A 27,905-nucleotide genomic window follows, 5' to 3' on the forward strand; every position below is an offset into this window, starting at 1 on the left:
AACTTTTCTTGTTCTTCTCGACCCTGCTGCAGTCCTTCACCTTCAGGACGCCAGAGGGCGCTCCTCCTCCAAACAGTGACGGTGTCTTTGGAATAACGCTGACGCCGCACCCGTTCCAACTGTGTGCGATAAAGCGTTAGTTATCTTCGCAAAATGGTTTTGTTTTAGGGGCGTGCATAACTATAGAAGCCGTAGTAGTGTTATATATATATATATATATGCCCTTGGTGCCGAACACCATCCACACATTTAGAAACCCGTCTTTGGTGCTGAACGCCATCCACACACATACAAACATGTCCTCGGTGCTGTGCACCATACACACACATTAAAACCTGTCCTTGGTGCTGAACACCATTCACACACATACAAACCTGTCTTTTGTGATAAACGTCATCCACACAAACAAACATGTTCTTGGTGCCGAACGCCATCTACACAAATACAGACCTGTCCTTGATGCTGAACACCATCCGCACATATACAAATCTGTGCTTGGTGCTGAACACCATCCGCACATATACAAATCTGTGCTTGGTGCTGAACACCATCCGCACATATACAAATCTGTGCTTGGTGCTGAACACAATTCACCCACATAAAAATCTGTCCTTGGTACTGAACGACATCCACACACATACAAACCTGTCCTTGGTACTGAACACCATCTACACACATTTAAACCTGCCCTTGGTGCTGAACACCATCAACACAAATACAAACATGCCCTTTGTGCTGAGCACCACCCCACACATACAGACCTGTCCTTGGTGTTGGATGCCATACACACACATACACACACACAAACACACACACAAACACACACACAAACACACACACACACAAACACACACACACTGTCAGTACCCCAATCCAATGCCTTTTTCATGTCATGTTGCCATTGTATACGTTATTGTTTCGGGCTGTTAAGGTGATCGTTATCAATTCCTCTTGTAAGGCTTTCTGACGTTTTATGTACATGTACTATAGTAAGTCAGCAAAAAATCAAGCCTTTCCATAGGAGAAATCATTCATGTTTATCTATTCTTTGAAACATTTCACAACTGCAGCATATGTAAACTGTAGATCTTTTCGATCAAAGACAATAATCAAAGATTAAAAGATTAAACTGTAGATCAAAGACAATAATCAAAGATTAAAAGATTAAACTGTAGATCTTTTCGATCAAAGACAATAATCAAAGATCAAAGACTGCTCTCTTGTAAGGCTTTCTGACGTTTTATGTACATGTACTATAGTAAGTCAGCAAAAAATCAAACCTTTCCATAGGAGAAATCATTCATGTTTATTTATTCTTTGAAACATTTCACAACTGTAGCATATGTAAACTGTAGATCTTTTCGATCAAAGACAATAATCTTTTTATGGCAGTAATCAAATAGTATTGTTGGTAAAAGCAACCAAGTGGTAGCATGCTATTTCAGCAATCCTTCAATTAATGTACATCTTTGGTAGAATTTATTATACAGCTTTGCAGATCAGACATGTAGGTTTCTATCGCCCACATCATAGCGATGATGAATTCTATAGAATTCTGGCAATTCGTTTGATAATTCAAATCTGTATCAGGTCAACAATGAATACTGTACAACAACGATGCAATATTCATCACTGTGAAGTAGTTTGCAACACAGTGGAAGTAAAACCAAGCTTCCTTTCACAGAACAGTCTAATACTAACGGTCAACATAGGCATGATTCATTGAGTGCAGTCTTTGCCATGGGCCGCGGAAATAAAGTCTTTTCCGTTTCTTGTTCGGCCATCGACCACTTCGCTTCGTCTTATACCGCACATTTTAGAGCCGTAGCTCACCTTCTAACATTCACCTGTTGTCCTTTACTCAGTCCCTCTCCATTCTCCAACGACCTTTTCCCATTCCATGTGCCGGAATAAAGTCTTCTCCGTTTCTTTCTTGGCTTCTCTTTCTTGGCCAGCTCTTCCGCCCTAGGCCATTACTCGTAGAGCCGTGTGTCACCTGTCGTCCAACTAGCTATTCTAGTTATGATCAGTCCCATTCCATAGGGATTTCCTCGTCCATCTGGCTGCTTGACCACGCCATGTTCTCAGTGTAGATGCTTGGCTCCCAGTCCATCTGCTCTTCTTCTGGAGTTGGCGGACACGGTGGGAAAACGGGAGAAGACAAGGGTGCGAACTGACTGTGAGAGCTTTGGCTGAACAGTGAAGAGTTGTGATGCCACAAGTACGACTGGTTGCCCTCGGTGAGCCTCGGGTCCGGATGGTTGAGCTGGGGAAGCCTGGGGTCCGGACGGTACGACTGCTGTAGCCTGTGGTCCGGATAACTCGACGGATAGTATGTCGAATGGAGCCATGATAACGAGTCCCTATCATCCCCACGAACTGGGACATATCTCCTCTTTGACTTTGACTTTTTTCCCACCTGTTTGAACATAAAAATACAACATCACTCATTTATCTCTCTTTATAGACTACGTGACTTGTTCTCACCCCACGCCAAGAAATGATCACAAAATAACATTGGAAAGCTAAAGCATAGAATGAAGACACTGCAGTCGTATAGTCATTGATGCACCTGTTTCACTAAAATCAAATACAAAGAAGATACGCGTCCCAAAGATCCGGTATCATCATTAGGAAAACAATCATTGGATATCATTGATTCAACACACAGATGGCATAGCTAGAGTACATTCTTATTTACAAGTTCCAACAACAGGTCGATGTTTTCAAGAAACAGGAATGGTCTACATCACGAAGTAAACAAAACTTAGATGTGCTTCCATGATAATTTGAATAAGTTTTGTTTACTACGTGATGGGTTGGTAGTAATCATAGTATAATGCCAAACTTTCTTACAACACTAAGGTTCACACGGATCAAATTCTCGATGACTACTGTCGCCTTCTTAGGATCAATAAGCACTGGGTTGATAGTTGTGATCCTGAAAAGGCGACAGTGGTCGTCGAAAATTTGATCCGTGTATACCTTAGTGTTGGAAGAAAGTTTAGCATGTACCATGACACTGATCCAATTTGACTTAAAGTCTACTTACGGCTGTGGTGCTCATGTCAGCCACGTATCCTCGTTTGCTAGCCATCATGAAACAATTATGTAATCAAGATATTTCACAGTTAGACGTACGATTCAAGGACACTAGTCTTGACGCACCTAGGTCTTCGAACAGAATGCAGGTGTGTTTATCGAACGATAAACAATTCGGTTACCACGTGCAAGGGAGCGATTGTTTGGTAATGCTGTTCCAGAACAGTGTGAACGGTCAACTTTCCACACAGTTTCTGGTTTGTCCCACTAGTCCTGTCTTGTGATGGGTTGTTGGGAGTACTGAGCCAGTGCAACTTTATTAATAAAACAGTTCATGCGGAAAGAGTAAATAGAAGTTGTTACATGATCTAGACAAAGTGCTACTGATTGAAATCTACATGTACGTATTCGCAGGATACTAGATTTCATGTATTTCCCATTTAGTTCAACATGCATATCCCTCAACGGCGTGGCTATTGACAGGAAAACCATGTCAATAACGTTGATGTAATCTGTTAATTCTTTATTCTTACTAATTAGTCTTAATTATGATTGTACATAAGTCTTATTTTGCACTATTTTACATGGCTATTATTGCGGTTAGGGTTAGGGTTGACAGGAACAAGAGGTGTTATTCAAAAGATATGCAACATCCTGTCAATTGTGCCAAAAACTCTTGTTAGCAGGAACATCCTGTCAAAAGTGCTAGAAACTTGTTATTAAACAAATCCTGTCAAAAGTGCCCAATTATTTCTTATTGACAGGAACATCCTGTCAATAGTGCATAAAAACGTTTTACTGTCAGGAACGTACTAGGAATACCCACGGCCTATAATCAATACAATAACAGTATCCTCCCTCCATCCGCCTGCTATAATGGACAGTCCCGCGATGACATCATCCTTGCACTTTCAAGATGGCGGCCGTGGCGGCGGAGGATACTGAGTTGGACCTGGACGCTCTTCGCAAGGAGGCTGAAACACTTCGATCTCGCCTGGAGGAGGAACGCAGGAAATCAAACGATGTTCAGCGTAAGAGGAGCTAGATATGGCATATGTATATACACAACATTATATGTATGCTTGCAGTTCTTTTATTTCCAGGGTTTTCTCTCGTCAAACGTTGTTGTTGTTATTGCGCAGGAAAATCTGTAATTAAAATCCCAGTCAGCCATTAGATGTATGTAAATTTATAATCAATAACATAACATGGTTTTGATGAAGACAATTGATGAGGCGGGTATTTTTGATGAAGTGGAATTTTCTGTAACCAGAGAAACAAGACAAATACACAGTAAGGTAGATGTTTACGTTTTTATCCAACTAATTATGAAAATGGCCACCAAGTCGCATATGAACGGTTTAAAATCAACCCTAGGGAATCAATTCAAATCACGGCCAGCTTCATGTATTCGACCGACATGTCCTAAAGCTTTCCTGTAAATATTTAATCCCTTGTCTTGATATATGTGAAGAAAAGCCAGCTGCAGTGCAAGGCGTAGGGTAATGAATATGCTGTTCAGCACCAAGGACAGGGAAACAGGTTGCTGACATTGCAAGTTATTTCTAACGCAGTTACTTAGAAAACGGACCAAGATTGTGATGATTCGTGCTTTTGTTGATAGAATGTGCCTCTGGCAGACCTTTTGACCCAATTTGTTATGCAGGAATTCATGGTGATCATTTTGCGTTGTATTCAAATGTAGTGAGAGATGTGGCCAGTACACTGGAGTAGGTACTGTCCCTACAGATGACAAATTTGTTCATTTTACCCTATATAATCACCCCTGCAGATCAAGGTTTTCTTGTGTATTTATATGTATGTATTATTCTTACACAGTCAAATATGTTCCCTGTATGCTGGAGCAGGTACCACCCCTACTGATGAAGATTTTGTATACTTTGTTTGTTCATTTGTTCAGAGTAGTACTTCAGACCCTTATAATGCCTATAGGCATATAGTGCAGCAAGGTTCCTTGCTGTTTCAGGAGCAGGGTATATTGATTTGGGAGGGGCTAGTAGCCTTTTCCCTTAATATGATGAAGGCACCTCTTCAAACATGGGACCCCCATTTTACCGCCCTTCCAAAAGATGGTGCAGCCCAGGACGTAAACAGGGGTCTCCAAGTTACCAACTAAATGCAGGGCTCGAAATTCATCTTTGGGAATAGGTGCACTGGTGCACCCAACTCAAAAAATTGGGTGCACAGAAAGAATTTTGGGTGCACCAGATAAAATAAAGTTGAATGTTCTTCAGAACATAATTACAAAGTTTAACGCTGCTGCCTATCTGTAATTCTATAGCTAACTTCAAAATTTCAAACAAATAATACATTAGATAAAGTACAGCAAAAAGTTATCATGCTGTTTTTTATACTTACATTTCAAGAATATTCTGTATACTAGTGTACAATAGTACCTTAACCCTATAGGCTACAAAAATATATAGGTGCACCAGTGCACCCAGAGTCAAAAATTAGGTGCACAGCTCCAATTTTGGGTGCACTGGGTGCACATGCACCCACTATTTCGAGCCTTGAAATGGAACCAGTAGCTCAACTGTAACGTGGAGTTGAGCCACAGGGACATCCCTTATTTTGTTGTGAATTTTTGTAAGGGTCTTCACTGGTGTCTGCCATGAAGGTCAAAAAGTACTGCAATTGCTTTATCTAGTTTACCTCACTGGGGAATATTTCTACGGATGTATGATAATGATGATGATGATTTGTAAGTTTTATTCCTATGCAGTGAGAGATGTAGCCATTAGGTTAAAGCAGGTACTTTTGTGTATTTTATCCTAACTGTCCCTGCATATGAAGGTTTTTTGCCACGCAACTGCAAGGCGGTTGTTGGCATTGTGGTCGGTATTAGATTTCTGTCTTCCTGTCCATCCTTTTCATCAAAGCTGCAGATAGGCTGAGCCTTGCCAGAGGGCGCTGCAAGGCCAGACAATCGTATTTTGCCATGTCTAATGGCTGACTATAGTTGGTAAATGTGTGTGCACAGACTGCTGATAATCCGATTCCTTTCGTCAATCTAAACGGCATCCGAGAAGGTTTCATTTTTACTTTGACCAATAAAGTACATGTGGCCATTAGCTATCATGCAGAAAAGATAGGGTGGCAAAAACTGTGCCAGTTTTACTGCAAGATATACATAAGTGACGATCGGTGGGGAGGGCAGGGCGTAACGAAGTCTATAGAAGTCATTACATGTACAATCACCATTTCATCATCACCATTATCTAAAGGTTGTGTGGCCAGCTTTTTTGAAAAGCATTTCTTGTTTCTGTTATTCCTGTCCTGTACAGTGAGAGATGTGGCCAGTAAGCTGGAGCTCGTGCCACCTCTACAGATGAAGGTTTTGCTGTGAAAATGTAACGGGGGGCCCCCTAATATTGCAGGTGCCCTAACATCGCACGGATTTTGTACTGATCTTATTATGCATAAGTACGCCGTGTTTGTGACCACTGACTATGCTGAACCAAGTCCATGTGAATAACTGTCATTTGCATTCAATGTATGGCGTAGCACTAAATCAGAAGGTACAATCGCGAAAACATCTCACAGCATTTGCCGCTCCTAACGCAAAGCATAAAAGGCTGATGAACAGTATGAATGCATTTCTTATCCAACTATTTTCTTTAGATGAATATGTTCAAAATTCATTCTTTAAAACCTGATCACTCTCTGGCAACTAGTGATGGACTGCCATGAGTTTGAGCGCATAAAAAACATGCGATGTTAGGGCATCTTCCATTATGTACAATCATGTACTTATATGTGTAAGTTTTATTCCTATGCAGTGAGAGATGTGGCCAGTAAGCTGGAGCTCGTGCCACCTCTACAGATGAAGGTGAGACGGGTGCTGAAGGGTCACCAGGGCAAGGTGCTGGACATGGATTGGTCAACGGACAAGAGACGATTGGTCAGCTCATCGCAGGTCAGGGGTCACATGGTTTCACATGGTTTCATATGCTGTTACGTTGAAATTAGAATTACTTTTCAAGAAATCTTTGTGCCGTACAGTACAGTACAACATAAATCATTTAGGTTAAGGTAAAAAAATACTGTAAATGCAGAAATGTTCGCGGTGGTTTTATGCTCGCGGTTTTCGCGGCGACCGTTTCACCACAAACTTAAAACCTCCGTGGATATTTTTGTCAAATACTGTAGTTACTGTACTGTAGTATATGACCGCAAACACCGCGCGAACTTAAATGCATTTACAGTACTGCAACATCAATGTACCAGTACTGTACCTGAATAGACTTACACTCAAGTGTATATCTTAAAACTGAAGTCTAAATAAACATTCCGTTAGCTCATACAAATAGATAAGTACATGTTTCCATCATCATCACAGTTTACATTGTCGAATTGTTCAGGACCTTAAAACATTTTTAGGTACACAGCACTAGATCTTTAGTATCTTTATGTGTTCTTACTAATCACAATTTAACAACGGGGATTACCAACACAAGTTTCTATTCTACAGGATGGGAAAGTTATCGTTTGGGATGCTTTTGCAAACAAACAGGTAAGGATCATCAGAATATGTGCTTATTTTACACATTGCTCCCTTGAACATTACTTTAGCATTTGCACATACAGTCAAACCTGTACAAGTGACCACCCTACATATGGCCACTTTTTGGTGGTCCACTATATGATTTTTCCACCTTAGTTTTACAAATCCTGTCCATAGTGATTACTTATCCACTTATACCAAGTTTGCCAAAACACTGGTCTCTGAACTGCTCCCACCGAAGAATGGAGACAGCCGTAGTATGTCAACAAGAAACTCGGACAAGTTAAGAACTTTGAAATACAAAACAAACAGATATAGAGACTCGTCAATTCCTTATTTGACACGTTTATTGAACAGCTAAGTAATACATTCATCTGCAAGCAATGTACCATGATGCTCTTTGATTCCTATGAATATTGATCTTTGTTAGTACACGTGAAAGTAACTTTTTTAACTACTACGTGTTTGTCAAGTTTTTTAATCTTCAATTGTGATGATCATAGAAAGTAAAAGTCTATTTAGTATGTAAAGACCTTGATCTACTGTAAATGTTTTAAGGACAATGATCTGTTTGTTTTTAGATTGTAATGACATACGCAATTTAGCCCAAAAGGCTGTGATGTATTTTAATTGAATAAACCATTCGTCATCATCATACCACATTTTTTGGGTTCAGAGTGGTCTTCTTGAGTAGATTTGATTAGTTTTTGATTCACTCTTAGGTTAATGAATGGGCTTTGTTATGTTTTTGTCAGGAGCGGGTTCTGTCCATGCCTACCACCTGGATCATGTCCTGTGCCTTTTCACCTTCTGGTGATATCATAGCCTGTGGGTAAGTGCGTCGTCTGTTACTCACAATACTGTCCTGAATGTATGATGAGTCAAGTGATAGGTTTCAATCATCCATTGATATTTTAGGAATGAAAACTTACTCATATAAATTTTTTTTGCTGATACTGAAGTCTGACATGTGCATTATGAATGAGATGCAAGTACTGTAAATGCAGAAATGTTTGCAGTCACTGTGGTTTTATGTTAGCTGTGTTTGTGGTAAGCTCTTTGCTGCGAACTGAAAGCCACTACAAATTTGTTTGCCCTTGTCTACTATTGTTTCAAACGCATCTTAAAACCATCGCAAACACTCCATTTTCTCCATACTGCGAAATAAAAACCACGCAAACCTTAAATGCATTTACAGTGCATGCACTACACTTTGATTCTTGGTATGTTACACCGAGAGGCAGTTATTATATATAATCTACTATCAGTTAAACAAATACAGATTGATTTTGAAGTTTTGTGGTAAAATTATTGTAATCCAAATATTAGATGAATTCCTGGCTGGTTAGAAGAAAATACATTTTGCAAGTTATGCAACTAGATCTTTGGTATCATTATATTTTCTGACCTTTCTCAGTAACTGTTGAATGCCATCTTTCTACCTATTGCAAGAAAGTACATTGTACATGTTGAATGTAATATCCCATGAGACTTCCTTAACAGTTGCTACTGTACCACATGTACAGGGGACTGGACAACAAGTGCACAGTGTTCCCCATAGATAAAGACTTAGAGAACCCGGAGAGAAAGAGACGGACCATCGCCATGCACACCAGCTTCATGTCCTGCTGTAGGTTTGTCAAGTCTGGCTACCAGGTAGGCAAGACTGACACTGACTCATGAGTGATTGTATACTAGTATTATCACATGGCCAGATGGCGTCGACCAATCAGAAGCCTCCATTGCCCACAATAAGTAGTCTGTTATGAGGCCATAACACACCACTTATTGACGTCATGTCATAACACAACCGTTGCACTTTGTAGAGGGCGTATCTTTTTGATGAATCTTTTTCTTAACCTTGTTTAAAATATCTTTATTGTCTTAAAATTCCCCAAAATGTCCTTAGAATACATGAAGAATACATGAAAAAGGACAAAAAATTAAATTCAAGTAAAATTCAAACGGAAGGACTAAAAACAATATTTCTCACTCACTCGGTGGTCTTATTCGGTGGTTATAGCACATGACCAGGCGTTATGACACCATATACACCTTGGGGCGGGTCATTAACCCTTAATTCTTTCCTTTTGTGAAGAAAAATCAGCACTTGGGAGAGGGTAACGAATGTGTTGTTCAGCACCAAGGACAGGGAAAGAGATTGTTTCATCACATCACCCATCAAATTATTTCCAAAAGTGTTACTGTGACTCTCGCAGGGAAGTTTCCAAAATGTAACTTGTTGGCTCATATCCTTTGAAAGTGTCTTATATATTACATGAGTGAATCTTTCATAGATTCCAGTTCTTACAATAATGTATGAGGGGGTCTGACTTTGAGCCTTTAGTCAGGATATCCTGCATAATTCTATTCTTGACATCACTCAACTATAATAAATACCTGTTTTGAGCCATAAAGTCCAACACAAAAATTGGACCTACCCAAATTTTCCAACTGTCAAAATACAGTCTTTGTCAAGGAATCTGTGTTTTTGTGTTGGAATTTACTGTTAAAACGTTGCTTTTGAACAATTTCTACCAACACAGATGAACTTTCAAGCTAATAAAGAAGAAGAACTTTATTGTGCAACAATTGTAACCAGTACAATGTATGGCAACTTGTACGTACATAGTTAAGCTATTGCTAATACAGTCAAACCTTGTCAGGCAATCACCACCTTGTATAGGCAACCACCACCTTGTTTAGGCAACCACCACCTTGTATAGGCAACCACCACATTGTATAGGCAACCACCACCTTGTATAGGCAACCACCACCTTGTATAGGCAACCACCACATTGTATAGGCAACCACCACCTTGTATAGGCAACCACCACATTTTATAGGCAACCACCACATTGTATAGGCAACCACCACCCTGTATAGGCAACCACCACCTTGTATAGGCAACCACCACCTTGTATAGGCAACCACCTGGCGCAGGCGACCACATTAAAACAGTCCCATCCATTTTTACATTGTTAAACCTACCCTGTCCTCATCAACCACATTTGCTCAGCCTCTTGAGAGATTGCTGAGGACAAGTTTTACTGTGTATAACAATTTTAAAGAACTAATCTAATAAACGCCTGCATTTGCCTAGATCTTGACGAGCAGCGGAGACTGTACCTGTGCCCTGTGGGACGTGGACAGCTCCCAGCTCATGCAGAGTTTCCACGGACACATCAGCGACGTCCTGTGTCTGGACATCTCACCTGTCCACTGTCGCACCTTTCTGTCAGGGGTAAGCAAAGGACAGCTGACACCTGTCACTCAATACTGTGAATCTGCAAACTTTTGGGGTGTTGTTATTCATGTTTCTATCTCCATGAAAAATGGAGATATAGTTTTGGGTGTGTCTGTGTGTCTGTTTGTTTGTGTGTTTGTCTGTCTGTTTGTGTTTCCGGACTGCTGTAGTCAGCATAACTCAAGAACCTCTTGATGGATTACGATGATATTTGGTATGTCGGCAGGTGTTGTGAGGCCAAAATTCAAGGTCGATTTTGGGCCCCTTGGTACTGCAGCAGAAATTCCATTTTTGTATCTCTTGACCTGGACATGCTATGGTCTTGATTTTTTGGTGGCAGATAGCTTGTGATGTAATGAAGAAGCGGTGTGGGTTTGGGCCCCCTAGCAGCTTGCTCTGGAGCTGCAGGGGCATCATAGTGAAAATCTTCTAAGGAGAATAACTGAACAAAGGAACGAAGGATTTCCATTTCTGCGGCAGCAGCTGGTTATATTACACTGTACGGCCTGTCACACCTAACTTTTGCACATCTGACTGCAATCGTTCTTTGAAGCTATTTAGTGAAGGTGTTCCTACAGCATCCGATGGCAATGAGTTCCATTCTACTATGGTTCTCGGGAAATACGAATTTTTGAACACATCAATCCTTAATATATAACTCTGGTACTTAAAGGCATGACTATTTCTTGTCCTTTTCGTGTATTGAAGATGAGATTTGAATTTTTCAGAGCAGTGACAAGACCGCGAGTCTGTGGGACATCAGAACAGGCCGGTGTGTGCACAGCTTTGACGGACATGATGGGGACATCAATGGGGTCAGGTATGCATTTCTGCTGTCTGTCTGATATAGTCAAGTGGTGCTGTGCTTTAGAATTGGAGCTGCAAACTGGAGATTACAGTATTGAGAAATTCATTTTTATTATGCGTTTTGACCATATAATATTAGATATATTATTAAGTAAATCTGAACTTATATTTCTGACATCACAAAGAGACGAGAAGAAGTTGAACATATAAATTAGTCGTAAGAGTAGTTTTAGATTAGTATTAGAAATCCTGCCAGTGTCATCATATGATTGTTACCATTGTTACCATCCATATGCCTGTACTTTAAGCTGAGCCTGTGATAGGGCATGAACGTTCAATAAAGGTTATTATTACTATTGACTGATCTTTATATAAGGACATATCTAGAAAGAACGATTTCAAATTTGAACACTGTTTTTTTCATGCTCTAGTATTGATTCGTTCTGACAGTTCATTCTAGTGATGCTGAAGAAGAGTGATGGATGTTACTTGAAACGTCCAGAAGTCATCTCTGTATTTTATCCAGTTGTAGAGATTGATTCGTCTTTGCATATTTTCTTCTATAGGTTTTTTCCAACAGGAGAATCCTTTGTGACTGCTTCAGATGATGGCACAGTGAGTGTGTTTTTATATCAGACTTTCAAAGAATAACTTATACAGCCAGAAAATGATAGACATAAGTGTATTCTCATTTTCAAGGATATGCACGATTGTATAGTATGTCTTGATTATGTAATAAGATCAATATACAGGTTTATTTCTTGGGTTACATGTAGTTAAGGACTAAACTATTTCACACATTGAGGGCTAATTGTATAGGAACTTCTAAAATGTTTGGCTGATTACAGCCAGTTCATACATTTCATATTCATTTTCCAGTGTCGACTTTATGACTTGCGGGCAGACAGAGAGGTTGCCTTGTACACCAAGGACTGTATGATCTTTGCTGCTACGTGTGTGGACATTTCAAAGAGTGGTGAGTTTGACTTAATCATTAATTTCTTTCATTGCATTTCATTTCGTTTATTCATTTTTATACCAGTAGATACACTCATGTCTCTTGACCTGTTTTTCAGGTGTCCCTGCATGGATACATGACATTATGTACACAGATACATTACACAATACACATTCAAGAAATTCAATATAACTTGTACAATAAACTTAGTACCAGTTCTAATGCTAACAAAGTCCATTTCTAATATAAAAGCTGATATGTTAGTGTGCTTTCTTTGTTCTGTGAATTATTATTATTTATTGTACATTGATGCAGTGATCCAGACATGAGGTATTAAGGTCAGTCTACGGTTGGTGATAATGCAATGCCTTCAGGAAGAGCATTCTTTCAAAAGTAGCAGTTATTGCATTCAATATCACTCATTACACAACATCTTTTTGCCAAAGTATTGCTGGTTATGCTATTTAGATTATGATGCTACAGTAAAAAATATTTTCATCAACTTGATGTAAGTCTGATAGATACAATAGCTGATCTATACCATGAATACAATTAGTCAAACCTGCACAAGTGACTACCTCAGTCTACATAAGGACCACTTTTTGGTGGTTCCTCAGATAATTTTCCCATTGACACATTCAAGCATTAACATTTATACTGTCTATAATAGTTACCACGTGCACCTGACCACATCAACTAGGTTTATCAGACCTCTAAGTGGTCTTCTTGGGTAGTTTTGCCTGAAGAACACTTTAGAACTACAGCCCACGTGTTCTTTACTTTTCCAGGTCACCTGATGATTCTAGTGCTGCTAGAAATATATTTCACTTGAAATGTCAAGATGTAAGCTCTGTATCTTATCCAGTTGTAGAGGTTGATTTGTCTTTAAGTATGTGTTCTTCACTTTTCTAGGTCGCCTGATGTTTGCTGGGTACAATGACTACACAGTGAATGTGTGGGATGTGCTGAAGTGCGTGCGGGTAGGACGGATCTACGCACACGACAACAAGGTCACATGTCTGCAAAGATCTCCTGACGGCACGGCCGTCTGCTCGGGAAGCTGGGATACAACACTCAAGGTCAACTAAACTGTTTCTTCTTACTAGACATAGACATAAGCATGCTTTGTTTTTTGAACTATTCAAATAATACCTCATAACATCTTACCATAAAAATGTTTCATGATAACTGATTTAGCACATTTGCTCATGTTGCAGAAGCTCCACTTTCTCTGTGTTAAAATGCTATTGCATGCTGGTTCTACCTCTGTATTGCCTGGATGTATTTAAGAACTATTAGAGGATGACCTTACATTTGCAAAACCATTGATTGTTGAAGTTGAAGTCCTGCATTGATTCATTCTTTAGTCTCTCGCTACTGTCATAAGTTCCCTCTCTCTCTCTCTCACTCTCACTCTCCCTCTCTCTCTGTCTGTCTCTTTCACTCTCTCTCTCTCTGTCTCTCTCTCTCTCTGTCTCTGTCTCTCTGTCTCTCTGTCTCTCTCTCTGTCTCTCTCTGTGTCTCTCTCTGTGTCTCTCTCTCTCTCTCTCTCTCTCTCTCTCTCTCTCTCTCTCTCTCTCTCTCTCTCTCTCTCTCTCTCTCTCCAATGTTACGTCTTTTATTCCCCATCATATGGGGGTTGGACGTGCTTCACACATAGATGGGGGAGCCCCAGAACACCTCATGAAGTGCAAGTCTTTTTTGTAGCATAAGTCCTAAATGTGTAAAATTTGTTTTCCAGCTCTGGGCATGATGACAACCTGGAGATCTGGCCATGGAGTACATTTCTCTTGGAAGATTAGTTTGTTTTCACATCAGATGTGACAGGTAAATGGGGTACGTTGTATGAGAACAAATGTGACAATATATTAGTCTTGATTAATGATGGAATAGAAAATAATGTTGATGAGCTTTGACATTCATGTGTGATAGGTCAATTATTGGAGATTAATTCAGGACAGTCTCAGTTTTACAGATTTATCTGTGCCAATCACATTGTGTTTCAAATCAATTAATCAACCAACCAACCAACCAGTCAATCAATCAATCAATCAATCAATCAATCAATCAACCAATCAATCAACAACTTTGTCTCTACAACTACAGCTTAGGACACTTAGCAAACTTCTCAGATACTAAGTGTTAAATTTTATGACTTATTTCCAGATTAAGGACTTTGAGTATACTACCATTCTGTACATGGATGGAATTTCAACAAAAGGTCTTGTTTCAATGTTGTATACCTCTGGTTTCAATGTGATATGGCCTTTATTGACCATTGTATAGAATTAGGCAAACCTTCTGTACGTATCGTAATGGTAAACTGTGCATGTAGTCACAATAATGCAACAATGTTGTATGTGTAAATTTCTTGTCCAGTAACTGTTACAGTGATATAACAGGTACTATTTTGGTAGACAAACAAATCCAATATGTGCAATATCTGATAATATTGATAATTGGTAATATTGACTTGTAGTGATAGCTTATATTTTGAGGTTATCATACTTCCAGATGTGATAGTGGAACAATATTACATCTATTCCCATATATGCACCTTGTTATTTGTACAGCACTATCATATACATGTACATGACCACACACTACTACAAAGCTAGAAATGTTTTTAAGCTACAAAATGGCAAAATGTATTTGAATGTTATAGTTAGTCAGATAGTCTGAACTAGTAAGCGGATCACTTGCAACTTATGAGAAATCATTTGTCATTTCAGCTTTCAACATCTGTTACTGTAAGAAATTAAGAACATTATACTGTTTAACTGTATGATGCCGGCTTGTTTGTATGTTCATCGATGTGTTTACCTAAATCAAGTCCGTTACTTTTTCGAGAAGTGCTTTTGCCTTTTCAATGTCTCTTGTTTTCTCTGGCCAGTTGGCCTTGTACACTGCCAAAAGCTCCGTCGCAAAAACCTGAGCTTTTGAAAAGTCTCCGCGTCGGATCAGTCCTTCTGTGAGACCAAAGAGGGCATCCGACAGAGGATAGTCCACTCTTCCCTGTCCCTTCTCGAGCTGGTAGGCTTTTCTGTACCATTCCAGGGCCTCATCCAGATGTGTTGGGTTTTGATCAGCAGCGAGGAAACGACCTACATGCAGAGATAGCATACAATTATGAGATAGGTAGGGCATATGGACGATAGGTAGGTACTGAGACTGCTATTCACAATTAGTAGGTTAAAGGCATCCAGAGCATTTTATGAGGCTTGAAACTTGAATAAAAAACTCAACTTTCTAGTCATTCCTACACATAGTAAGTTTCAATAACACTATACCATAATTACATATCGACATTAAAGGAGCAAAGATATGATGTCGCTGTGTGGTGAGAACTGATAGAAAATCCAAGCCCTAATAGACTTTTGAAGACTACGTCAAGACTATTCAGAGTTTTGGTATAAAACCTGGTTTTCCAGTCTTATCCTTAGTCACTGATGAAAGGTAGCGGATGCTGTCTGAAACGTCTGACTGTTTTAAAATCTTATCCAGTTGCTTGAGTAACTGTTTTTGTCTCATCTTACTACCTGGATGTCTAACCTTTATCAACGAAACATATGGATGATGTGTCCAATGTGAGTGTACTTCTGTTCACACTAAGCAGGACAACGTGACTTGTGGTTCAGTGGGTTAGTTATTAATAAGTGTTACAGGTTCATACATCAAGCTAATGTCACTACCTGCAGTGTTGTAGAAGTTGGCCAGTCGCTCCAGTTGGTCTGTCACCTTCCCCTGTTCATCTCTTTGGATCTCTCCCTCAGCATACTGGATCATCTCTCTGATGTGAGAAGGTAAAGGCAATAATGCAATGATTAGTGTTACCATAGAATTAGAGTGTACTGCGCTTTAAAGGAAAGCTACACAAAAAATTGAAAATCCTACTATGCTATGCTTAATATATTCCAAAGTCAAATTCTTACTTCAAGTTGTTTCACATAAGTCCGTCATAGTTCTGGGATCTTCCACCATTTGCAACTTATGCCGTGCTGACGCCTTCTCACCTAATAATATGGTACACTGAACACTGACGTCATATAATTCGATCATCAGGTGAAAAATCTAGAACACTGACGTCATATAATTCAATCATCAGGTGAGAAGGCGTCAGCACGGCATAAGTTGCAAACGGTGGAAAATCTAAGAACTATGACGGACTTATGTGAAACAACTTGAAATAAAAACTTGACTTTGGATTATATTAAGCATAGCATAGTATGATTTTCAATTTTTTGTGAAGCTTGCCTTTAAGAATGTTCCGGTATTATTGCAAGGGAGGAAATATATACAGTCAATACTACCTAAGAAGATGGTCTAAAAACTACCCAAGCACTCCAGTCAATCCTACCCTAAAATTTGGTCTCTGTGGACATGTAGTCACCGTAGACAGGATTTTTAATGCTTGTGTCAATGGGAACAATTATCTAAGGGACCACCAATGAGTGGTCGCATTAGCCAGGTGTTCCTTATGTAGAGGTGGTACAAGTTTAGTTGTATTCAGTTCTGATTTGATGGCAATTATAGGGAGGTTTGTACCTGCAGTGTTGTTGTGCCTGTTCAAAGTAGCCAGCCTTCTCGTCATCAGTGTCGGCAAGCTTGATCAGCTGGTTGTAACATCGGACCAGCTGGCGATGGCATATCGTCATGCTGTAGACATGTTGTATGTGAGAGATTGCTCCCTAATCAGTACTTAGAAAATGAAAGTGGTCTCTCGAACCAGTTATGCTCAGATAAACTTAATGAGAAATTTAGAGCTGCTTTTCCACTGGTCATGGAGAAGACAGACGCCACGTGCAATGTTTACGTTCTTTTCGACGAATTCCCCTCTTTTCGACAAGTACAGTGAACACTTGTGGACCACGACTTAACGCCCCGTTTCAAGGACTGCAGCCCTTTCCAATAGTGTACACATTGGATAAGCGACACAACTGGGATCGGAACTCATGACTTCTTGGTCCAGAGGCAAGGTCACTAACCACTGTACCACATGTGGAACATTTCTCGGAGATGATATGACTAGCTCTCACATAACAGATTCAAATACAGAAGCATGTCTTTTGAAAAGCCTACCTGTATAACTCTCTTCCAGACTTCTTGAGCATTCCGAATTCGAAGTAATCTTCCTGGTCTTTAAGAAGGACGCTGTATCTCTCCCTGGCGTACAGGATATCTTCATTCAGCTGTTTGGCGTCCTGAGAAGAATGAATTTTGTTTGCTCATCAAAGATACCAGCAAAACAGGTTAAAAATAGGCACATAGAGGCACAATAAAGAAAATGTATGATGTCAATTGTAGTTCATGAGGGTACCTTGCCTTCCTCCTCCAAGCGTAGATACAGCAGGGCATTACGTTCTGTTAGGTACTGGTGTATGACAGCAACGCCCGTCCTTCTTTGGATCTCTTTGGCAAGGCTGTATGCCAACTCCATACACTTAACTGTGGAGAAAGACATGACATAATGAAAAGTCGAGAAGGGTCAGCGACTCAGCAATGGTTGCACTGAATCCATATCATAAACCAGAGTTAGTGAACAAGAGAAACAAATTGTCATCAAACCCATACCCTAGCTGTCAGATTGCTTAGAAAGCGCGCGCACATTTACATCATCATCACCATTTGGACAATGTCTCTTGACATATATAAAGAACACACCTAAGTCTCGTTTCCCTTCTGGGTCAGTCCTGTACTTTTCTTTGGTGTAGAAGTAACAACGACCCAAAGAATAATTGATGGAGACGTGTAGTTCAGGCAGGTAGATCTCTTTCAGTCGGTCCAGGGGTAGGACGAGCCCGTGCCGCACCAGCAGGTCCAACTGGGCGGGGGAGAGAGGCTGCTTGTCCCGGTAGATCTGATCCAGCTCAGCTTCCGTTGGCAACTTGCTTCGAAACATCTGCAACCAGATAAGCAAATGCAACGTAAATTAATTCTGATTTGAATGTTTACAAGCAGATTAATGCATTGCTTTGCTTTGTCATCAGTACATTTGTTACTCGAAAGCTGTACTCTTACTTGTTCATTGCTTAGTCTAAACGAATCTTATAGTACTGGGAATCGATCATAGTGTACAAAAAGAAAATCATCAATACCTACTGTACTGTTTCCCAACACTGTATGCAGTGATTCAAGGATTACCAAATACTGCACATATTGTAATAGACGAACTACTGTTGTTTCTTGTGTCGGTTCCTATCAGATTTGTTTTTAATCGGAAAAAAAAACTGATCATGAACAAATAGATAAAAATATATATATCATATACTAAGATCTATCTGTCTGTCCGTACCTCAACATCTTGATCCACTAAGACTTTATTCTGTAGAATCTGAGAGAACACGTTGTCCGGAAGGCGTTGTCCTGTTAGGGCCAGTTTTTCAAAGAGCAGCCGGGCGTCCTGTTCTACCTCGTCCCCGCCAGTCTCTCCGGTCGCTTGACCCTGCGGTGTTTCGCTGGATTCCTTTAACGTCACCTCTGCTAGATCCTCCAGAAGTTTCTGCATCATACAAGATTTTTATGAAGCTTCCTTTGATTTCCCAAGATTGTTATAATCCCTTTTAGCTGAGCGAACAAATATTAGACCAAACGACGAAATATTCGATAGATTTCTCAATGGATTTCATAGATGAAGAACGATTTTCAAAGCCTTATGTGTTTTGTTGTCTTTTGTATCATACTTTGCATCGTACATGATTTCTCAATTATAAAATCAAGGGTTACACATTCAATTTTGGTCACTCAACGGTCGCCAAGCGATCGCCGTCTAGTGGAAAATGGGGACTTCACACGGTGATGACCTTGGTACTGAAAGGAAGTTCTTCTGCAGGTAACCCGTATGGAAACATTTAGCTCCTTATCTGATGCTCTTTTTATGGGTGGAGTTACACACATAGACACCCAGCACTATCAACTGACATTGCATCAAACAAACAAACAAACAAACAAACAAACAAACAAACAAACAAACAAGAAAACAATCAAACAATCAAAGAAACATACAAACAGCTATAAGTATCAATTTGTCGAACAGGGCTATCCCTATAGGTCAACTGGTAGCAGCCTCATAGCTGAGCACCTGGTTACGATATTGGTTGCCCTTCCCAACAGAAATATGCCCTGCTACTGAAACTGCAAGAAACTTAATGTCCCACCACTATGTACTGCAAAGGTCGAAATGAATTGGTCGAACACCATACCTTTGCCAGTCGAAGTGGTCCTTCTGCCTTCGCCGCCATGCCTCTCTGTGTGTACAGGAAGCCCAGCACCTCGTACAGCCGAGCCCTGCTCAGGTGGTGGTCGTCTCTGCTGATGCGGCAGGCGTGCGTTAGAACAGTCTCCACGTGTGGCATCAGACTGTAACTTAGCTGTCCTGAACTGAGGAAAGAGGAAACGAATCTTCTTAGAACAACTTCATAGAGTAACGTCTGTTCACTACATTCACATGTCTATCAATCCTCCACACAAAACTAGATTATTGAGTTAACGTTACTGCAGTAGAATCAGCAACTATGAAGATCAAAATGGACCGTCTGGCCCGTACTAGACCGTCAAACCGTTTTTAGACATCAGGGAATAAAGACTCTTACCAGTGTTTTCTGTTTCTGTCAAAACTAGATCATTGAGTTAACATTGCTGCAGTAGAATCCATTTGCTTAACATATGAGAGAAAAGGCCAATATTTGCATACATACATACACACACACACACACACACACACACACACACACACACACACACACACACTCACACAGAATAATATAGTGCTCCCTTACCAGGAATACCTGTTGTCCTTTACAAAGAACGTTAGGAGGGTGTTCAGAAGCCGTTGGACAAGTTCCTTTTCTTCCTCTTCGGTCATGGCCAGCTGCATTGAGGTTTGAGTCACCTAAAAACAACACAAGGCAATGCTGAGTAAGTACACAGATACCTAAAGTGACGTGCACTACACAGTGCCAAAGAATAGTCATAGTCAAAGAATAGTCATAGTCAAAGAATAGTCATTGTGGCTAGCCCAATATATAAAATCCACAATCCCAAGACAACGGGTTTGTAGAGCTTTATGAATATACATTATGCTTCTTGAAATAGCTGTCTTTGCACTGTGTTACACTTCTGCACATTTGGAACCGCATAGTGATGTCATCCCCTGCGATTGTACATATGTAAATACTTTGCGTTTGGGAATGCATCTCATTATGTATAAGCAGCGACACCTGTGCTGCATTACTATGCGAACCAGTCAGAATTGCCTTGAAGAAGGTGACAGATGGTCACCGAAACGTCGGTGGAATAAAATCTCTTGGTTCGGTAAAAAGAGTATTTCTATTCAGCTGTCTTTGTATTTAACTTGGGCTTCAAAAATAAACCAGCTCACCCGATGTAGAGAAAGAATCCGGTTTTCTCCAGCTCCTTCCACTGTTGCCAGAGACAGACCTTCCACCTCGCTCTCCAAGGCATCGGCGTTCTCCTGACGCATGCGCGGTGTAACGTTGGTGGGGTCTTCCGTCAGTACCAACAATGGGATATTCGTGTTGTCCATGAAAGCGGCGAGCTTCAACATGGAAACAACCTACGGACAGTGAAGACAAGCGGGGGCACCAAAACGTAAACGATTTGTTATGTGTGACTGAAATATGGTTTTATGAAGAATGCTACAGTAAGATGTTACAGGACTTTTAGCACGCCTTTTGTAATCAACTGATAAAACTGCAAACTAGTTAGTTTCACTTCACCTCATTTTGTTGTTCTTATGTTTTCTTTACAAATGAAATGCTGACTGATATTGGGTATTTCTTCAACTTGATGATGAAATTTCTGTGTCAAAAACATTCAATAAGTTCATCACATCATCAAACATGAGTAGTTGGCCATTTGTATGTCCACAGAGAATCCACATATAGAAATTAAGGTACAAAACGTGTATAAAATGTAGCTATAAGATGCAAAAAGTGTACATGATGTAGCAATAAGGTGTAAAAGTGTACAGAATGTAGCAATAGGCAAAGTAGCAGACGACAAAACAAGTCCTCACGTTTGGACTCAGTTTGTCCACCGCCATGCGGATAGCAGCGAACAGGTTGAGAAGTTTGATGGCCCCGTCCTTCGTGCCCGGCTTTTCGTAATACTTCCCGAGCCACCTGGTGAGTGAGAACGATCAATAATAGTTAGTAGTAATACAATGTCAGACAACATCAAAACATTTTCAAGAAAGAAAGGCACAAAGCTGCTTAACAGTATGGTAGTATCATAGGAATATATATTTAGATTGTCACAACATTTTAGGATGTAAACATACATATTCATAGACTCAACACCAGGAAAATTCCTTTAATATTTACGTTATGTTATATCTTTATCAAAATTAACGATGATGACAGTCCAATGTCAAAAGTGTCTAGGAAAGGAAAGTCCCATGATGCTGAACAGTATGGTATCAACAAAGAGAAAAATACATTTAGATTGTCACAACGATTTTGGATGCAACATACAAGTACATGTTGATACACCCAACACCAAAAAAATAGGTTATGTCATATCTTTATCAAAATCAGAGATGATGACAGAACCTGCTTTCCTCCTCTTCGATCCTGCTGACCGCGGCTTTCTCGTCCAGTAGCTGTAGATAGGCCCTCGGGCTTATCCGGCACCTCGCCATGTAGCCTCGGGACGCGGCCAGGCCCAAGGGCAGCCCGTCAAACTTGTCGACCAACGCCAATACCTCTTCCCTGTCAAAACCCTGAAGATCGGATCATGAAGCCTGTTTGCTATGATTCGAGCTGCTGATTATGCATCATTTGTCTATTTGTCACAGGTAGTTAGTTTCATGTTGTATACAATGTTATATCGCTTCTGTAATGTTACTTTCAAGTATTGCTCCAACTTTGTTATGATGTTGGGATTTTAACTTAATTTTGTTCTTGGTTGTGAAAATTGGTGGTGGTGAATTAAGTTGTGTGAAAAAGTGGAAAAAAGGAAGAAAAAATAATTTGTCTTGTATATCATGAATTTTACATTTGCAATAGCTACTGTATTGGTCCAACTAACAACAGTCTTCAGATCCATTGCCAATAGCAATCAACTAGGTTGCTACAACGTCAAATATTGTATAAAGTCGATGAAGGTTTAATAGACAGATAATAAGATAAGCAAGGTAACAGTTACTCAGTTACATGAAACGTCTCAAGAAACTGGATTTGGAAACGTTTTGGTTTAAAACCTTCAGTTTCTTGTTTAGTCATCACTGAAGAAAGACATCGGATGCTGTCTGACACGTCCGACCGTTTCTAAATTGTATCCAGTTGCTTGAGTAACGATTGCCCTGCGCAAAAAAACAACATTGAGCACTTCGGACTAGTCAGTGAAACATCAGAAGAATCCGTACACTGAAGACTTCAAACTTACCTGTGACTCTTGGTTAAAGAAACTGAAGGCCTCTTCTCTGTTGAACCCGTTCACAAGGATAACTTCCTGTCCCACAATGCTCCCCTTGAGTAACTTCCGGTTGTGTGTGGTGATGACGATGTGACAGTGAGGCTGAGACTTCAGTGAAAATGGCGGCAGCCTTTCTGCGTCGTCAAGGTCATCAATCAGAACGAACACGGGGACTTTCGATTCTTTCATAGCCTGTTGGTTGGTGATAATATAACCTTCATTAACATTAATCCGCCGGGTTACATAAACCCATCAGATGATTGACAGCAACATCCAGTCAACACTTATTTTCACTATTGACAGGATGATCCTGTCTATAACAATTTTCTATTGCACTATTGACAGGATCACTTGCTGGAAACCAACCAGAAACCAAAAAACGCAACCAACCACCTTACATCTTGATAGCCCTGCCAATAACACCATTCACTTATGAGCAGGATGTCAATAGTGCAAAAATAAGAGTTATTGACATTTCTGAGCCAGAATAGTTATAATATACAAAATAAGAATTGTAACCCTCCATTAACATTAATCCGCCGTGTAACATAAATCCGCCACGTTAAAAAACTGTGGGTTTGAGAGATCTCTAGTGCAGCACTCCCCAGGTATGCACAGTTTAGATATACAGGAGTGCATTATACTGTAGGACGTTGGGTTAGAGATCTGTTTGGATGTACCTTTTTAGGGTGGCGGAATTATGTGCTACGGGTTCTTGTAGAATTATGTTAGTAGAAGTTACATGGTTCTAATGAAACTTTCAATGTGAGACATATATTACGCAGTGCATGTAAGCGGCTGTTTTGTTTACTGCTGCCACAAGGTGTTTGGATAAGTTCGTTGCTACTGAAATTCTATAGTTTGATACTAAATTATAAGTTACACATCAACGTACTCATTTTGAGTCATGCAGCAAGTAATGAGTCATGCAGTTAAGCCCCCCTCTCACTGGACCCGCGGCACGCTGGCGGTGTCGCTGCGTCCGATAGAATTGATAAAGCACTCAACAAATTTCATCGACAAAAATTTTTTTTTTAAAGCTTCGTGTGTTTTGCTGTCTTTTTGGTCATACTTGTACGTTTTGAATTATATTCCCATTATAAAGTCAAGGGTAACACAAATCCAGTTTAGGACGCAGCCGGCGTACCGCGGGTCCAGTGAGAGGGGGGCTTTAGCAAGACCACACGAATCAGGTTGAATATGGCCTTCGTTGGTCAATATTGACCATGGTATTGGCCATATTGAATAAGGTTACAACTTACACAAGCTACTGAACTCCGTTCGTTCGAAAGCAAAAGGGGAACAGATCCTTTCACTTTCATAAACTGTTGGCGGTCCAGCAGCTACAATTTATTAGATTTCAAGAGTTTAAACAAGCAAAAACTGCTCACATCCTACGCAAAGGAATATTTCGAATTCGATAGACCCAAAACAAAAATATATCGCAGAGAAAATGTTGAATTTTCCGTATATTATCAATAGTAATAGTATGTGTATTTCTCATTAGGCCTAGCAAAAGTTGTTTTTTCGGCTACCCGACCGTTCCTAGCAGAAACCTGTCGACCCTAGCCCCTTTTCTTGGATCGACCGCTGGTAAGGGACATAAAATTTTCGATCTGACACGTGAGCGATAAAGACGTTATAGAATCGTTTCCAATATGTCAAGACATCCTAAATTGTCTTAACCTCATTAACATATCTATTCAGAGTTTCGGTATAAAACCTATCCTTAGTTACTGACGAAAGACAGCGGATGCTGTCTGAAACGTCTGACTGTTTCAAAATTGTATCCAGTTGCTTGTCAATGAGTATATATTTTGGCGTATCTTACTACCTGGATGTCTAAACTTCATCAACGTTTCCAACATGTTCTCTTCATTTTTATTGCTCCAGAAAAAGTGACATAAACAGACCGACCAAACCCCGTTATGCTATCGCCGAAATCTAAAACCAAAGAGAGAATCCCTACCTACCCACCTACCCTAACCGTTTTCAGGATCATAATCGGAGATACAACATTCGTGGCGTCGTGTGGCGCAAGTGTAGAGCGCGCGGCTGTCAAACAATGGGACCCGGGATCTAATCCCAGGTTGTGCCCAGAGACATGTCCAAACTTCCGCCACGACGTTGTGCCCTTGGGAAAGGCACTTAACACGACTTTCCTCACTTCACTAATGTAAATGAGTACCTAGCTCATCTAGGGTTAGGCACATCCCTCGGATAGGACGTTAAATGGAGGCCCCGTGTTTGGGGAGAGCCACATCCCGCGCACGTTAAAGAACCCACCACACCTTTCGAAAAAGAGTAGGGGCATGCCCCGGTGTGCGATGGTCCAAATCTTACAGTCTGGTCTGGGATGACATCTTGAAAAGGTGATAGTCACCTGTTATGTCAATCCTTCCACAAATGTGGTAAATCGAAATAAATAAATAAACATTATTTTCCTAGGTCTTACCTTTTCTATCGCGATGTCCTCGTCTCCTTCCTTCCCTGCTCGCCCACTCAGGCAGCGTAGAAGCCCCGCCTTGGTCTTCGCCATGCTGTCCGCACTGTTGGCGTCCAACCTGCGGCGTAAACTTTTCATCAGCTTTGTCCTGATACAAATGGTGTATTATATAACGGTTGCCAGATGATTTTGATGGGCAAACGTTGAACGCTGAACGGCAAATAAGCATGCAACAGCATTATTGATGTATATCTGCTTTGTCCAGATATAAAGGGTTTGACGGCTGATTCTGACGTCTACTTACTGTTCTTACCAAGAAGTAGCTGGCACAATGTAGATTCATGTGACATAATCCACGCTGTTCAACAAAAGTACAAGCATACCTTGGAAATTAAGGCCCATGAAAATGCCGTGGTGTATTATATGGTGTGTGCTTTGTACATGTGTAAAGCCAAACGATACATTTGTCGACCTCAAGCTAAATGTATAGATCATATAAACTTTTTGGCGTTCCTGATATGACGGGATGTAAATCAGGAAATCATGAGAACACTAACAGAAAAGTACGTAAACGTAGACAAGGTAATTTCAAGCTTGTTTGGCTATTTTAGGTAATGACGTTATGAGGTATAACGTAGCACTACCCGATTATGTTCAAAACGCCACTTCCTTGCAAACGCGCGGACAGAGCCAAATGTTTAACCTATGTGCGAAATATCAGCTCTTCCATAAAGACCTGGCCTGTAAAACTTGCATGAATTCAAACTGAGGTCTACGTTGAAGAATTGTGCTAAGATTGTCGTTCATTTTCTATTTCTAGTGAGCTCCACTTCAAAGACATGAAGTCGGCAAATTTTACCCATAAGTGGCCAAAGCAAATCATACACGGCAAAAAAACAGCGGACAATTCATCATACTAAAGCGTATCATATCAGCGCACAATTTTGAAAAAAAGGAACGAAATACGCCAATAATTCGTGATATTCACAGGGCACAAGTCTTGCTGTTACGAATGTCAAAAGCATATTCTCTTCTATCCCTGAACACAAACTTATTTCAAGACACTAGGGGGATACTTTAGTGATTCGTCATTCCCATAAGGACAGATTTTTATGATGCACACGGACGACATTGGGTAGTGCACCAAATAAGGTAACGCTACGGTTCACAACATTCATTTTACAACGTGCAACATAGAAGCCGACAGTTTGGCAGGCCCATCACACAACGCCAACGCCACGATTCCAGCTTCCATGGTATATTAGGCCTGGTCACATTCGTCGGACGATTATCGTACGATCACAAACTGAAGGCATTCTTGGAAAAGTCGTGCACTTGTCGTCCAAAATCCATCTGTCGTGTACCGAAAATGATATCTTAGATCCTTGTCGGCGGTTAATTCTGTCACAGCCTGCTTGAAAATTCTACGACATAAAAATCGCACGACGACCTACGACGAATATATGACCGTACCGCCAGGACGCCTTGCCTGAACGTATTTTTGAAATATATTTATTCTATTCAAAGACAAAACATTTATCGTGACGATTGTTGGACAAGTTTAGGAGCCTGGTGTGAATGTAATAACAAGTCTTACCGCCACAGTATGGCATCCCGGTGTCGTAGTTTGAACTCTGCCGCGAACCAAAGCGCCAACTGCGTCTTTCCTGACCCACAGATCCCCAGCAGGATCGTGAACGACGATTCCCGTCCCAGTCTCTCCTTCAACCGTTCGCAGATTCCCGTGTGTAGAAAGTGAGGCGTTGGCTCACTCATGTTTGTGGGCCGGGACACATTTTCTGGCTGAGCGTTCGTCGCCATTTTGGATCGACTGGGTGCTCGCGAATACCTGAAAATGCACGCACAAGTTAGCACAACAATTGTCCATAAGCATTGAGCATTGGTGAAAGAAAATTCTTTAGAGGGATTGTAAGAAACAGCTGCATACATCAATGCCTTGAATTTGGGTTGCTGTTATAATCTTTAAAATCATAAACACGTCACATTCTGTCATGCCAGCGGCTGGGCACATGTGAATGCAATTCACTTCATATGACAGTGATGTACAGTATTTTGCTCATAGTTTGCAACGCCATACAAATCCATGCATGTATGGTATGTTATTAAAGACATCATGAAAGCCCAGGTTGACATCTTGGTCTTACAAATTTTGAAAGGAGTAATTTATAAGAAGGCGATTCAGTTGAAAATAAGAAAACTTAGATATCGATTGAGGAATTCCAAAATATGTTAACTTTGTGTCCTTTTATTATAAAACTTTATTCTAATTGTTTATTTCAAATCAACCTCGAACATTGTGTTTGCAAGCGAGAAGTTTTAGAATTTTAGGGTCATTCTTCAGATTTTGCAAACCTAAGAAACTGTGTCTGTAAGATTAAGGTGGTGTACTACATATAAATTATTAGAATGTATAAAAATAAGA

At 40.3% G+C, this 27,905-nt stretch overlaps 2 protein-coding genes across 2 annotated transcripts; one reads left to right on the forward strand and one right to left on the reverse strand.

The window, feature by feature from the left end:
* Nucleotides 1-3,950: 3,950 nt before the first annotated feature.
* On the forward strand, nucleotides 3,951-15,367 carry LOC136427330 (guanine nucleotide-binding protein subunit beta-5a-like). The gene is made up of 11 exons (XM_066416143.1): nucleotides 3,951-4,073; nucleotides 6,846-6,982; nucleotides 7,538-7,579; nucleotides 8,326-8,402; nucleotides 9,097-9,226; nucleotides 10,674-10,814; nucleotides 11,546-11,637; nucleotides 12,191-12,239; nucleotides 12,504-12,600; nucleotides 13,495-13,661; nucleotides 14,324-15,367. The coding sequence occupies exons 1-11, from the start codon at nucleotides 3,959-3,961 to the stop codon at nucleotides 14,333-14,335; spliced, it is 1,059 nt and encodes a 352-aa protein (XP_066272240.1). The 5' UTR covers nucleotides 3,951-3,958; the 3' UTR covers nucleotides 14,336-15,367.
* On the reverse strand, nucleotides 14,832-27,283 carry LOC136426799 (uncharacterized). Its single transcript, XM_066415522.1, has 15 exons — nucleotides 27,060-27,283; nucleotides 25,472-25,580; nucleotides 22,987-23,208; nucleotides 22,152-22,321; nucleotides 21,617-21,722; nucleotides 20,960-21,154; nucleotides 20,358-20,470; nucleotides 19,782-19,959; nucleotides 18,875-19,081; nucleotides 18,244-18,481; nucleotides 17,900-18,027; nucleotides 17,662-17,783; nucleotides 17,128-17,238; nucleotides 16,275-16,372; nucleotides 14,832-15,686 (listed from the first exon to the last, which is right to left on the reverse strand). Exons 1-15 carry the CDS (start codon nucleotides 27,281-27,283, stop codon nucleotides 15,406-15,408), a joined length of 2,502 nt encoding a protein of 833 aa, XP_066271619.1. The 3' UTR covers nucleotides 14,832-15,405.
* Between the last annotated feature and the right edge of the window lie 622 nt (nucleotides 27,284-27,905).

Source organism: Branchiostoma lanceolatum, chromosome 2 (genome assembly GCF_035083965.1).
Source record: "Branchiostoma lanceolatum isolate klBraLanc5 chromosome 2, klBraLanc5.hap2, whole genome shotgun sequence".
NCBI lineage: Eukaryota > Metazoa > Chordata > Leptocardii > Amphioxiformes > Branchiostomatidae > Branchiostoma > Branchiostoma lanceolatum.

Bases quoted from the DNA above. Each gene is read 5' to 3' on its own strand.
- LOC136427330 (XM_066416143.1), top strand. From the start codon at position 3,959: ATGGCGGCCGTGGCGGCGGAGGATACTGAGTTGGACCTGGACGCTCTT. The intron at 6,983-7,537 runs GTCAGGGGTCAC...TCTATTCTACAG, and splicing joins GATTGGTCAGCTCATCGCAG to GATGGGAAAGTTATCGTTTG. The intron at 12,240-12,503 runs GTGAGTGTGTTT...TTCATTTTCCAG, and splicing joins CTGCTTCAGATGATGGCACA to TGTCGACTTTATGACTTGCG.
- LOC136426799 (XM_066415522.1), bottom strand. From the start codon at position 27,283: ATGGCGACGAACGCTCAGCCAGAAAATGTGTCCCGGCCCACAAACATG. The intron at 21,155-21,616 runs GTGAGGACTTGT...CACTGTCCGTAG, and splicing joins TGGACAAACTGAGTCCAAAC to GTTGTTTCCATGTTGAAGCT. The intron at 17,784-17,899 runs GTACCCTCATGA...CATTCTTCTCAG, and splicing joins GCTTGGAGGAGGAAGGCAAG to GACGCCAAACAGCTGAATGA.